General features: G+C 37.0%; 1 protein-coding gene across 8 annotated transcripts in view; it reads left to right on the top strand.

Moving 5' to 3' along the window:
* Positions 1–15,973, top strand: part of dtnbb (dystrobrevin, beta b) — a 48,827-nt gene that overhangs the window by 8,285 nt on the left and 24,569 nt on the right. For 6 of the 8 annotated variants that reach the window (XM_084393160.1, XM_084393159.1, XM_084393155.1 and 3 more), the window contains exons 5-10: positions 33–246; positions 1,404–1,489; positions 2,474–2,628; positions 2,751–2,856; positions 3,009–3,175; positions 7,393–7,517. In XM_084393160.1, the coding sequence (XP_084249286.1) occupies positions 33–246; positions 1,404–1,489; positions 2,474–2,628; positions 2,751–2,856; positions 3,009–3,175; positions 7,393–7,517 (853 nt within the window). The remainder of the gene's footprint in view (positions 1–32; positions 247–1,403; positions 1,490–2,473; positions 2,629–2,750; positions 2,857–3,008; positions 3,176–7,392; positions 7,518–15,973) is intronic. The other 2 variants (XM_084393161.1, XM_084393156.1) reach the window with 1 other exon arrangement.

The following is a 15,973-nucleotide window of genomic DNA, read 5'->3' as shown; positions in this document are numbered from 1 at the left end:
ATCATCTCATTTGTATACTTTTCCTGTCGTAGTTCACTTGGTGGACGTGTGGAACATGATCGAAGCTTTCCGTGACAATGGGTTGAGCACATTAGACCACAACGCAGAGATTAATGTGTCACGTCTGGAGACCATTTTGTCCTCCATCTTCTACCAGCTCAACAAGCGGCTGCCCACCACCCACCAGATAAACGTGGAGCAGTCCATCGGCCTGCTGCTAAACTTCATCGTGGCCACTTACGACAGGTGTGTTGTCAGTGAGGGAGATTTGTTTTTCTCTCAGGGGGTCCCTTGTGGCAGTATGTCCCTCCAAACCTGATGGACTGTGAGTCATATGCATCGTGACAAGAGTGAATGTTTGGAAGGCATATGCTCTTTTCCAAAACATAGTGAGCCGCCTACGGAGGCAGCATTTTAAGGCACCGTTAACACGCTTCCGACGTGAAGGCTTCTCCAAAAGGTAGATAGCTTAATTATGTTACTTACTAAGATATTGCACCTCATTATGGTAAAATTTTAAAGATCTGGTCACATTTACTTTTGTTCAGCACAATATCTTGTTTTTATTTCCTCTTCATGTCATGTGAGGGGCTTTCTACTATAAATAAAAATAAAACACTAAAATCAAAAATCAATCATTGTTAATGGTGCAACATTATAATGTACAGTATGAAAAGTGGATATTTGGATAATCATTTTCACATTTGCAAGATTACATTTAACAGTGTTATTAAATTATCTCAATCAGGGTTGACAGTATTACATTTTAAATACATTTTAAAATTTACACTAAGCACAACTAAAGTTAAAAACTGACAAACAGTAAGGTTTTTTTGTTTGTTTTTTTAAATGACAAAAAAAGTGCTGCTGCATGGACTCAAATGAATTAGTGAGTCGGTTTTGAACCGGTTCATTTACATGAATCATTCAAACGAACCAATTCACTGAATCAGACTTTTCAACACTACAAATCAGCTAGAGGACATTTTAGCTTGCTTGGTTATAAAGCTGTGTGCGCGTGATGTGACAAAAAGGGCGATGGCGCTTTTTGTCATGCTGTTGAAAAAAAATAGCTAGCAACTGAAAAAGCTACACAATAAACAAAAAGAGCTGCTGTTAAGCTACAGAAAAATGTAGTTAAGTTTATAGCATTGCTACTTTCAGTTAGGCTACTTACTTCCCAACACTGGACTGAAAAGTGTTTGGCCGTGGGGTTGTGGGCCTGTTCTAACACTATTAACATGTAGTCAAACATGATCTGTTTGCACACATTTTTCCAAAAGATTGTATATAAAGAGTATGAAGATTGGTGTAGTCCAAACATTGACTGGAATTTAAAGGACCCCATGGCTTTGAATTGTTATAACAGAATGTCTTCTGATAATGTGTTGTTTGTGTTTCAGTGAAGGCCATGGGAAACTCACAGTGTTTGCTATGAAGGCAATGCTAGCTACAATGTGTGGCGGTAAAATACTGGACAAATTACGTTGTGAGTATCATGCCTTTTATACAGCCATTCAACAGTAATAATTTTACAAAGACTCTATGGATATTTTCTGGAGTTCATATGCTGTACATAATGTTATTGATTAGCATTGAATGTATTCAGGTAGTTAAATTGCTAAATTGCTACATTTCTTTCTACTAAACTGTCAGTATTACTCCATTTTATAGACTAAGCTCATGAAATGTGATTTGATATAAAATAAGTCTATTTTTGGGGCATATGCACAAACATTTAATTTAAAATTATACACAAGGGCTTTTATGAAAGACGTTTCACTGAGAGTTTGGCTCCCTCTTTTGTACATGATGTGTACTGAACCTAAAATTAAATTCCCAAAAGAATCTAGGGATAGTTCACCCTAAAATGAAAATTTTGTCATCATTTACTCACCCTCAAGTTGTTCCAAAACATGTATGAATTTCTTTCTTCTGCTGATATTTTGAAGAATATGGTTAACCAAACAGTTGATTGGCCCCATTGACTTTCATAGTATGGAAGAAAAAAAATACTATGGAAGTCAAATGGGCCCATCAACTGTTTGATTACTGACATTCTTCAAAATATATATTTTTTGTTTTAAGCAGAAGAAAGAAACTCATACAGGTTTGGAACAACTTAAATGATGATTTTTGGGTGAACTATCCCCTTAAATGTTTGCTGAATACTCATTAAAGTTATTAAAAGGCATCTTATCACTAATTTAAAATAAAAAAAGATTTATTTTCATCCCACCAGTTATTTTAGCTGTATATGCAGTTCTGTTCATAATGGTGTGCATTGTTTGATGAAATCACACCAGTACAAAAGTGCTGTTTCATCATTTTATATTATCTTGGACATTTTTAGTGTGAAATAATAATGCATTTTTCCCCACACAAGACTTTTGGGATTTTTTTATTTTTATTAATGGTTATAAATATTTATCCACAACATAGCATAACTTAAAATCACTTCTTTCTCTTTCAGATATATTTTCCCAAATATCAGACTCCAATGGGGTGATGGTCTATGCCAAATTTGACCAGTTCCTGAGGGAAGTGCTGAAGCTCCCCACGGCAGTGTTCGAGGGGCCTTCGTTTGGCTACACCGAGCACTCTGTGAGAACATGCTTCCCTCAGCAGGTGAGTACACTAATCTGCTTCAAATAACAGCTAGAGTCCCTTTAAAACGATCGGGATCTCATTCAACCTGTCTGGAAGACTTAGAGGCTTTCGCTGAGAGTGTCTTATCTGTGCTTTGCCAGAAGAAGATCTTGCTGAATACGTTTTTGGATGTGTTGATGGCAGATCCACCCCCGCAGTACCTTGTATGGCTACCTCTCATGCACCGACTCGCTAATGTAGAGAATGGTACGTGCTGCGATTGAAGGGTTGTGAGATTGTATGTGGGTTTTTAATGACTTATTTCCCATCGCCCACTACGTCTGGACACCTCACTCACAAAATATGACTAAAACAAGGTTTGCGAATGCCTGAAACCCTTTTGTGCTGGTGTCCCACAGTCTTCCATCCAGTGGAATGTTCGTATTGCCGGAGTGAGAGCATGATGGGTTTCCGGTACCGCTGCCAGCAGTGCCATGGCTACCAGCTTTGTCAGAGCTGTTTCTGGCGTGGTCATGCCAGCGGCCCTCATAGCAACCAGCACCAGATGAAGGAGCACTCCTCATGGGTACGTACCGTCACTTTCAAGGGATAGTTCACCCAAAAATGGAAATTCAGCCGTCGTTACTCACCCTCATGTCATTATTTTCTTTCTTCCATGAAACACACACAAAAAAGAGATGTTATACATATTAACCAAGCTGTTCTTTAGCTTATATTGAAAGTGAATGGTGATTTATATTGCTCTAAAGTTACAATAAATGGTCCATAACGGTACATAATTATAATACTCTATATTCATAGTGGAAAATGGTTTTGTTAGAGGAATAGGACAAAATTAAAGTCATTAATCACAGAAGCCGTCTTAGGTTCAGCATACTGCTCTAAGGAAAATTATTGGCTGAAACTGTAATTTCTGGACACATAATTAGACTTAATATTTGTCTATTTTGCTTAAAACACTGAATAACTCAAACTGATTTTTTGCTAATGTTAGCACATTTATACCCTATATAATGGCAGATTTACTAACAGCTTGAGCCAGCGCAAACCCTCTTTTGGCATTTAAAAAAACTACTGTCTACTGAGTAAAAAACTACTGAGTATTTTACTAAAGACACGCAGTGAAAAGGCGTGGATACAGTTATTTTTGCGGCTGAACTTATTGCATATGCATTTGTAGGAGTTTCCCTTTAAAGGAACACTCCACCGCTTTTTTACATAGGGCTTATTCACCATCTTTCCTACATTTAGATAGGTGGGCAAACGCATTTTTCTCTCAGTGCGTGCATTGTTTTAGTTTGGCAGCGCCACCGCTAGCTTAGCTTAGCATAATGAATGGAATCCTTTGTTGCCAGCTAGCATGTCATGAGTAAAAGTGATCAAAAAAATGTAATAAAAAAAAACGAATTACTTCTTGTGGCCTGCGTATTCACAACGAGTACAAATAGCAATGCAGATTAAGACTAGGCGATTTCCTAGGCAGATATTGACATGGGACTATATTGGGGGAAGCACAGGCGAAGCACTGCTACTTGGGCGCAGAGATATCACATTCACCACCAGTTCGTGTTGACTCTCATCCTCACGTCCTCAGGCTGTTGAGCGATCGCAACCTCCTCCTCCTGTCGTTCTATTTCCAAAGCATGCAGCTCCTCTTCTGAAAACTCTGGTTCATAGAGGTATGGTTCTGGCTCTTGACTGTCTGAGAAGTCACCCCTCCTCGTCTCTCACAAAATCCGCCATGTTCATCGCCATTCACTATGTCTACTGTAGGAAAAATAGCCAGCTACTATTCACGCTGGTATGTTGACGGAAGTTGGGGGATTTCAGGTGTTGTGTGATATCTCTGCGCCCAAGTAGCAGTGCTTCGCCTGTGCTTCCCCCCAATATAGTCCCAAGTCAATATCTGCCTAGGAAATCGCCTAGTCTTAATCTGAATTGCTATTTGTACTCGTTGTGAATACGCAGGTCACAAGAAGCAATTAGGTGTGTGTTGTTTTTTTTTAATCTCTTTTACTCACGACATGCTAGCTGGCAACAAAGGATTCCATTCATTGTGCTAAGCTAAGCTAGCGGCGGTGCTGCCAAACTAAAACAATGCATGCAAAAATGCGTTTGCCCACCTATCTAAATGTAGGAAAGACGATGAATAAGCCCCATTTCAAAAAGCGGTGGAGTGTTCAAGACAAAATTTATAGGAGGAGAGTATTTTAATGAATCACGCAACGCGATTTACTTAGGTTTGCGCCCGTCAATTTACTGGTATTTGCGCCATTATTTAACGGCCAAAAAAAGCATGTCTTAAAACAGATGCTAATTTGCACTCCTCATGGTAGATTGCGTTGGTCATTATGGGAATGATCCGGCGGTGTCTGTGTTCTTTAATGTGCGCGTCGTCAGTAGATCACACGCAGAACTTTCCACTCCCATCAGTGTTTTTTTTGGAATAGGCTTTCATGGTAATTTGCCCTGTTTAATAAATCAGGCCCTTAGTCTTTAAGAATACACAGAAAAGGTCAAATTTGTGTTTTCCATTTCTAAAGGAAAGATGGAAGGTTTGACTTTATTGAAGCAAGAAAATAATACAGGTTTGGAATAATATCGGGGTGAATAAATGATGACAATTTTTCTGTTCCTGTAAGATACCAAGCTTTACACTCATTGATGTTCTCTAAAGCACAGGTTTTTTTGAATAGCTTATAACTGCACAAAAGGCAATGAATGAACATGATTTATACTACCGTTCATGAGTTTGGGGTTAGTACGATTTTTTTATGTTTTTGAAATAAATCTGATCAAGCATACAGTAAAAAAAAGTACAATTTAAAATAACTTTTCTATTTGAATATATTTTAAAATGTAATGTATTCCTGTGATCAAAGCTGAATCTTCAGCATCATTACTCCAGTCTTCAGTGTCACATGATCCTTCAGAAGTCATTCTAATATGTTGATTTACTGCCCAAGCAACATTTCTTATTATTATCAATGTAGAAAGTTGTGCTGCTTAATAATTTTGTGGATACAGTGATGCATTTATTTTCAGGATCCTTTGATTAATAGAAAGTTCAAAAGAACAGCATTTTTTTTTTTTCTAACATTATAAATGTCCTAGCTGAATCAGTTAAAAGTATGAATTTATTTTTGAAAAACCTTACTGACCCCAAACGTTAGTTAATTTGTTTATTGCAAAATTGTTTGGCCTTGAATCAGGGATGGATGAGCAGCAAGTATTTTGTTTTCTGTTAAACGTCATTCTTCTCTAATTCAGGATTTCAAGGGGGTTCATGTTTTTAAGCCAATGAGTCATATAGATTACATTTTTAATACTCAAGCGTTGTTCCAAAGCTCAGTCACACTGCTGGAAATTACAGCTTGGGAAACGATTTGCACTGCCTCCCAAATCCAATTATAAGAGTTTTCCCCTCCCTCGTTCTTTCCACTCCGATAAAGATTTTTTTTCTAACCACAGAACAAGGATTTTGCTGAATCAAAGAGAATTTTTCATTAACTTTAAATGAAATAAATAAAAATTATATTTCTACATTAAATTAAATCAAATGTTCCAGCTTCACATGGGAAGTAAGTCTGCGACTTTTTATGTACAGATCAAATATGTATTAATTCCCCTTTTATGCCACCAAACTACATAAAATTGGATTCCATTAGATTTTTTTTTTCAGAAACATACAGTACTGTATGTAACAGGACTGTCATGATATCAGATTTTTCACACTACGCTTATCGTGGCCAAAAGATTTCACGGTAACGATATATATCGCGATATCTATAGAAACCATCCGTCAAATTCATCTTTACTTTGTTTATTTTGATTTTGATTTCTTTTTTTAGCCAATGAATCACACCATTGCATACAACAATTGGGGCTTTCTCTGGCTTTCTCTGGTCGGCTTTGACACTGCCTAAAAAAAACACAGGAGAGAGAAAATACTGTCAAGTTCAACAGTATTTAAATAAGCTTTAACAACACAACTAATACCTTAACCTGTTAACCTGCATCCCCATTTGGATCCCAAATCCAAGAAATGGCATACCCAAATTAAAATGCATAGTTCATGAAGCCTTTGGACTTCAAACACTGTAGACTCATTTGAAAGAAAACATTTGGCAGCTTGTTGCTATATCGTCAGAATTAATTAAAGGGATAGTTCACCCAAGTTCATCATTTACTCACCATCATGTTGTTCCAAATCTGTATGGATTTCTTTCCTCTGTTGAACACAAAAGAAAATATTTTGAAGAATATGCATAACTAAACAGTTTCTGGTCCCCATTGACTTCATAGTAGAAAAAAAATATATACTATGGAAGTCAATGAGCCCCAAAACTGTTTGGTTACTGACTTTGGTTATAATCTTGTATGTTCAACAGAAGAAAGAAATTCACACAGGTTTGGAACAACATGAGGGTGAGTAAATAATGGCAGAATAATGTTCATTTTTGGGTGAACTATCCCTTTAAATGAATGAGATGTATGGAATATTTTTAAGATTTTCATGCTGTGATTTCATTTAGAGGAGACTAAAATGCTAACCATTTTAGCTTAGCACAGCAGCAAATTACAATTTATGAGAATAACGGGATATTTTACTCCAAAATCAAGTTCTAGCATCAGTCGAGAGTGATGTCTCAGTCAGTCCGTCTGTGAACTGATGTGGCTTCTTATCACAGACCGAGTCAGAAATTATTATTTTAATGTATTCTATGCAAGCATATTTTGGTTGTCTTTAGTATTTTTTTTTTGTTCCCGCTCGTTTTACAGAAGTCTCCAGCAAAGAAGCTCAGCCATGCCATCAGTAAATCTCTGGGCTGCATGCCGATGGGAGAGCCTCCTCATCCCGTGTTCCCAGAGGCAGCGGAAAGACCTCAGGACCTCGCACACACTACGTAAGTCCTCTGGAGTGCTTATCCAATCACATTCCCCTCTGCTTCCTCAGCTCTATACTACATGCACATCTCATATCATTCATTCACTGCATTTCTGCGTGACTTTGACCAAACAACTCGCATCGGCTACGGTATACGAATGCCAGGTTGATCCAGACAGGTCTTTCGGTTCGGTTCGGTTCAGATTTCGCATGCACTTTTTCAAATGTGTATATTGCAGTCAGGTCATAATAATTGTAATCACGTCCGTCCTCTTGCCTGAAATTTCACAGTATTTGTTTCTTATTTCTATAGCGAGAGAGAATATTGATCTGCAGATCTGTCATGGGAAAGAAATGTAATTAGGAAATGCCAAGAAGAAAGATATTGTGTGTAAAAATACAGTATATGGGTACAGTTTTCTCGTTTACTGAATTATAAATATCGGGGAGCTGAATCAATCTTGCCAGACCTTCGCTCTCAGGAACAGGCTCTGGTCTAGAAGTACTTTCATTAAATGACACGAACTTTGGGATTGATGAAGACCATAAAACTACAGAACATATGTGCCCTCCACTGGAGGGAAAGTGTAGCAGATTTACGGTGTTCATTTATGTTTCTGATGAAGCACCAGCGTTGTTTGATTATGAACCATGTAAAATGCCAGTATTATCAGCTCTGATAAAAATCACATGATTTTATATCATCATGCACACAGTGTTTGAACTGTGAGTGAGGAAAATGAACAGCAGTAAACCAAAATGTTTCAATATGAATGTAAGATAATTTATTTTAGTCATAATCCTTGTCTTTTTATGAAAATCATTGCAATCATCATATTCATACATTTTTGTCAGTTTTGTAATGGCATATCGTTTTAATGAAAATATCCCAAATAATCAAACTTTAACCAAAAAATTAAATAAATAAATAAAAAACATTAAATTGATCAAAAGGGACAGTAAAGACATTTATAATTTTACGAAAGATTTCTGTTTCTATTAAATGCTGTTGTTTTGAACTTTCTGAAACAATTTATTCATTTTTAATAAATACAATCGGAATAGTAGTTTACGTATAATTCATTATTTTATGTGATTTTATACATTGCTAAAAATCATCATTTAATAAAATAAACTGGTGGTCAGCATTAAAATCTGACCTTGAGGTTAGACGTGTCACCAACATCACAGCAGTCAAAACAAAGTGCATAGTGCTGTTTATAAAGTGCAGAAATATGATGTAAAAACAAGATTTACCAGTCCTTAGATGGCAGCCGGGCAGACGGTCTCCTGTGGGGACGAAAATAATAGCTGAAGTGCACAGTCATGCTCCAGTGGCATTTCTGAGTTGGCAGAGAATAGCTGCACTAAAACTGATGGAGTTTTAAATTTAATATGTACCTGAGGCATATCCCCTCGAGGATCCCGCTCTGCATCTTTATAGAGATATATAAGCTTTTTAAACCAAATGTTTCTCTCAGACACTTTGACCCTTTCTGTCTGCAGCAAAGGAATGCTGGATGACTGCCAACAAGACAGCTTACAACTTTTTATTTTATTTTATTTTTTATCTCTTTTTGTGTCACCTAAATCAATAGCAAAATTGATTACTTTCTTAATGCACGTTCCAACATTCCTGGTCTTATTGAACAATAGATTTTTGCACATTATTTCACATTTTTTAAAAGTTTGTAATCCTTTATATCTAATTCTTTTCTCCACCTCTAAAATGACTTTACTTTTTTAAGGTACTGTACTTTTTTACACTGTAAAATTTTTTTTAAATGAACAAAATTTAAATAATTAGTTAATACGTCATCAATCCTTCTTCCAAAACGTGTTTAACTATGGTAAGACTATTATAAGTGTTTTTATTTTTGACCTGTCAGGATGGTTTTCGCAGGAAATTGCGTCAGCGTGTTCGTCATATCCATAAATGGAGAAAAGTTGCTCCGGCTACTTTGCATAGGTTAGTTGTCAACGAGCGAGAAACCTCCGGAGAATCACCCGTTTAAAAAAAGGTGTCGAACAGAGGAGAGTCTGCTGGCAAAACAAGACTGCGACAGAGCTCGTAATAAAACATGAATCAACATTGACTTAGCTTTTCAGGGATGGCAAGACCTGAGAGATTCGAAATGTTGTAAAAGCGACGTGGAGATGGTGTTTTTCTTACTCAACAGGCGAGTAAGGTATTGTATTGAACAGAAAAAATTGCCATATGTAGCTCTCTGACAGAGGTCATTGTAAAGCATTATCTATTGTGAAGGGTCATTTCATTATGGGTTATTGTAGCTCTGTGCTGGAATTTATTTTCAAGTAAATATCGTGTCTGTTAATAGGTAAAGCTACAGTAACGCCAGCTAGTCAGATTGAGATCTTTTCTATCGAAACTGGTTTTATCTCTAAGCCTCTTTATTAGCAGGATTACCACATTCAAACAGTCACGCAGAGCCGAAGCACAACCAAACAAGTAATAAAAACTCAGTGAGTGTTTTAGCGCAATTTTCTCACGTCATGGGATCACAACACTAAGAGATAGTAAATGAAAGAGAAAATAAGTTGCTCGAGAATATAACTTTCTCTTGAAATTCAAATGAACTTTCTGAAATCAAATCAGCAATGGATAATAAAAAAGGCACAATCACTTGACTAGTTGAACATCATTTTTTTTATTAGCTCATTATTTTTTACATCTTGTGTTCACTCAATATCCTCGATTTTCTCTGTATCAGCTTCCTTTTCTGCTTTGTCCTCTTCTGATTCTTCCTTCTTTTCTGCTTGACTATTGGCTTGTGACTTTGTAAACTCTTCTTCTGCTTTCGAGATATTTGCCAAAACATCCTCTGAAAGCCACGAGTCATCGTAGAAATCAGATACGCCTGATGAGGAAGCCGTTGGTGTGGATGTCGCCATCTTTTGTCGCTTTGCTGAACGTTCTTCCATTTATTTTGCAACAACCTCTTGTCGTTTTCTCATATATTCTTGCTCCTTCTCCAAATCTTGATCGATACCTTCATTGATTTCTTGCCGTGATTCAGTGGAATTAATTGTGCTCATGACTCTTCTGAATACCTTCCTTACGTATTTCTGTGGAACAATAGTTTTATAGGTGAAAAGGCAATATTTTTCTTATTTCCCTTCATATAAAGTTTTAATTAATTTTTGAAGCATAAAGGAAAGATTTTTGATCAATTCTTTTTTTCTAATATTATTGTACATTTTAGAAGCTATCGATTGCAATTTGTTTCAACTCGATAGCTATTATGGTTGCCGAGAAATTTGCAAAAAACTGATTTTTTTTCTGGAATTTCCAGGAAATCCAAAATCTTTTCCTGGATTTTTTTTTGTGCGTTCCCGAGATTAGACCTTCCTTAACATAATGCCGAAAACCCGAAGTCTCTAGGTGGTCTGGTTGAGGAGTAGATAGAAGTGCAAGATTGGTGCGCACAGACAGAACAGAAATCATGAGTTAACAATCGCAATTTTGTCCGGTGGAAAATTGCGCTAAAAAAAAAGTCTTCCTCAACATGCATGCAGTTTTATTTTTTAACCACTAGAGGGTGGTCACATGTTGTACATTTAAATGACGAATCATAAATTCTCTTTTTACTTAGCAACCTTTCTCCTCCATCCACCAGTCACCATTCTGGTGTATACTGTACTGTAATGCCCACTTTCATAATCCAATTAATTTCTGTTGGATTAAATAAAGTACAGTGTGTCATTTTTTCCTGTTTTACTCATTTTTTGTAACCTTAAAATAGATCGCGAATAGCACATCATGTTGTCTGTAGAGTCAACTATAAACATTTAAAGTGTACTAATTAATTCCGGCTTATGAATCATCAGACATATTGACATACCTAATACTGACACCTACTGGTGTGGATGTAGAATCACGCCATTTCACGATGTGATCTGAGTTCTAGTTGCTTACTAGTCAACTAGTTTAGATGTTCTTTTAAAAAATATATATATATTTAGCTTTAATGTTTTTAGTGACAATAGTCTGAAGGGAATGATTTTTTGAATGTTTAGTACAGAAAAACTCTATTTCATCCCCTTTAAAGGCCTGCCAGTACAGTCAAGCTTAAAGGGATACTCCACTTTTTTTGGAAATAGGCTCATTTTACAACTCCCCCAGAGTTAAACAGTTGAGTTTTACCGTTTTCGAATCCATTCAGCCGATCTCCGGGTCGGGGGGTCCCACTTTTAGCATAGCTTAGCATAATGAATTGAACCGGACAAAGAGTTTCGATATTTTTCCTATTTAAAACTTGACTCTTCTGTAGTTACATCGTGTACTAAGACCGACGGAAAATGAAAAGTTGCGATTTTCTAGGCTGATATGGCTAGGAACTATACTCTCATTCCTGCGTAATAATCAAGAAACTTTGCTACAGTACCATGAGTGCAGCAGGCGTAATGATATGAACCAGCACCTGATAATAGTCCCCAGCTCAGTAGCCTATTATCAGGCGGCATGCGCTGCGTCTTATCATTACGCCTGCTTCACCCATGATACGGTAGCAAAGTTTCTTGATTATTACGCAGGAATGAGAGTATAGTTCCTAGCCATATCAGCCTAGAAAATCGCAACTTGTCATTTTCCGTCGGTCTTAGTACACGATGTAACTACAGAAGAGTCAAGTTTTAAATAGGAAAAATATCGAAACTCTTTGTTCATTTTTTTGAGAGAGATGCTAATGGTCTTGTCCGGTTCAATTCATTATGCTAAGCTATGCTAAAAGTGGGACCCCCAGACCCGGAGATCGGCTGAATGGATTCGAAAACGGTAAAACTCAACTGTTTAACTCTGGGGGAGTTGTAAAATGAGCCTATTTCCAAAAAAAGTGGAGTATCCCTTTAAAGCCTATATAGCAGAACATTTACTGGCTTCAACAATAATTTTTCATTTGACTTCAAATTGTCTGCTTTTATTGTACCCATTATTTGCATAATTTCTAGGTTTCAATTTTGTGTGTTGACTTTGGTTTTGTACAATAAAGCTATACTGTATTTAGCCTATATATTTTCTGAATATCTTTAAGTCACCCAGTTCAAAGGCTGCACGTGTTTAATCTGCACTTTGAAATCTAACAATTTAGACTTTGTCTCTTACCAGTCTCAGCTTACGCCACTTCAGTTCTTTTGATGATTCCAGTGGTGTCCCTCTTGGGCCCTTGCGGTCGACCCCTCTCTCTCTAGTTTTCGAGGTAGGGCTGGAACTGCAGTCCAGGATGATCAGTCACCGTCCGCTCTCGGTTCCAAGGAATCCTGCCGACAACGCCAAATTGTTATGGCAAACAATTTTCTATTACTGAATAAGAGACAAACATGTAACAATTGTCTTTTAAAGATTATTTATTCCCCTTGCAAGGAAAGGTCAGCAATCATGCAGTCATACAAAGTGTAGTGCAGAGTGTGACCATAAGAGACGGACATCCTTCCTTCTTTATAGTCCCTACTCCCCCCCCAAGGTTATTTCTCTAGGACAAATGAAGATACTTATTAGCCATAACTAACACTTCGTTAGGACAAATTAAGATACTTCTTAGCCATCTTATCCTGCTACCCTTGAGTGGAGCCCCTCTGTCTCGGTCATAAATTCAGTCACACATTACTTTTTGTCAAGTCACGTATACAAGGTCATACACATACATACATTCATAAGGGTTATTAACAGTTCTTTGATCCATCAATGTAGCAGAGAAGCAATCCCTGTGCATTTTACTACCTTAATCTAATTACTATGAATATAAGAAAATGCATACATATTAAATTTCTTCCACAATGTATACATGCATATGGATGTCTAGGGCTTTTTATTTAGCATCTAACTTTTAAAAGCATGTGCATTCTGTTGGTTTTTATACAGAATAAAAGATCTCTTTAAGGTATCTTTAAGATCAAATATGTATTTTTGTACACTCCTGGTCAAAAAAAAAAAAAAAAAGGCTAAACACTAAGCTTTTAATTGTCTTAACACAAATTATTGCTCAGGAAATTAGATACATTTAAGCAAATGCATTACTTAAAAAGTCATTGCTGTCTCAGAAAAACTAAGTATTTCTAAGTATTTGGCAGAATATGGGAAGTTCTGTGTGGAGTCATAATAATGAATCATAATGAAACACGAGTTGCATGGCTATGCTCCAGAGCGGCGTCTTCGAAAATCTGCTGGGAAATATAATTATAAATGCATCTCTAGCACAGTGAAGCAGGGAGGAAGAGCTGTCATTGTGCAAGGAGCCTTTTTAGCTGCCGGTATTGGTGAGCTACTTCACTGTGAAAAGTCATTTAATGCTTTAAAGTACAGGCGAATATTGCAGAATGGCTTGCTTCCCACAATTGAAAAGTTTTCTAAAGAAAACTAAAGAGGGGAATGATCAGATTTTTTTTTCTTTTTACAACAACACAATGCTCCTACTCAAATTGCAAAGACTACCAAGAACTTGCGTGAGAACATTGGTCAGAGTCCAGATTTGAACTTTACAGCGAAAATTTGGTCTCACATTAAACTAACTAAGAGACATTCTTCAACTACTCATGAACTGTTTAACATTGAGTGGAACAACACTGACTCTTCTTCCTGTAAAAAGCTGTTTGCAAGTTTACCCACACGGCTTAAAACATTTAAAGAAAACAAAAGGAAAGGCTATTGGATGCTAAGTGACTTTATATACAGTATTTGTACAATTCTTGCTAATTTGTGATTAAAATGGTTGAGCATTAAAAGACCCCTAATATTTTGCCGTTTTTGGCTTGGCCTCTTTTTTATACACAGGAAGTGTATGTGTTTCCTACCCTGGAAATCCAGAGTTCTCGCGAGAGCACAATTTGAGTCACTCTGTCACAGCGAGTCACTCTGGCATTGAGTAATGATGCTCATTAACTATGCCCTTGTAGCCGAGCTGCACCAATCACATCGGGTTATCTGATATAGGCGGGCCAGAGGCGAGCTAAACAGATGACGACAGCGCTGCGACGTCGAAGTCATTAGTAAACATTGCAAGATGGCTATGGATGAACACCAGTTGTTTGAAACTTGGCTTTTTATCTAAAAGAGGAACAGAAGACGGCGCTCGAATCGTTCCTTTGCATAGGACGGTTTCGCCGACCGGATACGGCAAGAGTCTGATCTACCAGTTAGCTCCGCTGGTAGCTAAGCGTATGGGGCTTGTTGTGATTGGTCGTAGTGTTATCCAATTGCGTGCAGTGAGATTTTCAAATGCATGCTTGCTGCCGCCCCTCAAGTTGGGCGATTTTCATTACTCAATGCCAGACCCTTAATCTTTCGGATTTGGGTCTGGATTTCCAGTCTATATATGTTTCCTTAGATCTGTTCTAAATTATATTCTAAACACATTTTGTATGTAAATCAATGACAAAATAATACATCTTATCATGTTTAAATTTTACCATCTCATTTACAACTAGAAGAGATTCAGGCTTAACGATGAGATTGCCTTTGAACTCACTGTGACCAAAGGGCACATTTGCCAGCTCGAGTTCTGCTGCCAGCGTCGTCTATTTATAGTTCACATTCAGATTGCTAAGCAATTAAAACTGCTCTTGAAATATCCCTTTGTACCACTCAAATAGCATCGGCTTCAAATAGTCCTCGTGTGAATGACTTGTAGCAATTTATTTTCAAATAACCCTTCCTATTTATGGATAAAGAGAGCAAGAGACTTTCGTAATGCTTTCTTCAATTGGCCGTGCGACAATTAGAGATGTGAACGAGTTGAATTAGAATAGATGAATATCAGAGCTTGATTACAATGCAGAGCACATTTTTTACACAATTTAAAGACATGAAATAGTATTCACAACCCATTTAACTTCTGTAATGTGACATATTTTGGAATGAATCAGGAATTAGATTAGAAAATTATGTAAGTGACAAGCAAAATTTCAGAGCCGAAGCAAGTTTTGATAAAAGACTAGAGACATAAATTTTTCCCCTTTAATGTACACAGATAAATTCTTTAAAATGAGACAATTAACATGGTCACGCTTTAGATTAGGGTCCAATTCTCACTATTAACTAACTATTAACTACAACTTTAGCCTCAATAAACTCCTAATTACTGCTTATTAGATGTTAAGGGATGTAGAATATGGTCATGCGTGGTCATTTATAAGTACTAATAAACACCCAATGTCCTAGTAATGCTAATGAACATTAATGCTAATGTTACCATTAATGCTAATGTGACCATTAACATATTACAAAAGTAAGAAAGAGGTTATGATTTCCTGTATGCATTAAACATGCACTCTGTGTGGCCTCTCCTTCTGTCACATATTGTCCTCCTAACTTATCTAAATGTAGTTTGAGGTGCCCGCGGGCCACTCCATCCCTTTAGTGCTAAGTCAGTCTCAAGCCTCCGGCGTTTGCTGTTTACTATGACTGTGGAATGTTACAATCCCACTTTTATGGACTCGAACAGATATTATGGTCTGTTCCAT

Source organism: Rutilus rutilus (genome assembly GCF_951802725.1).
Source record: "Rutilus rutilus genome assembly, chromosome: 21".
Lineage (NCBI taxonomy): Eukaryota > Metazoa > Chordata > Actinopteri > Cypriniformes > Leuciscidae > Rutilus > Rutilus rutilus.
Note: the sequence above shows the minus strand (reverse complement) of the source record. Positions and strands in the feature narration are given on the sequence as shown.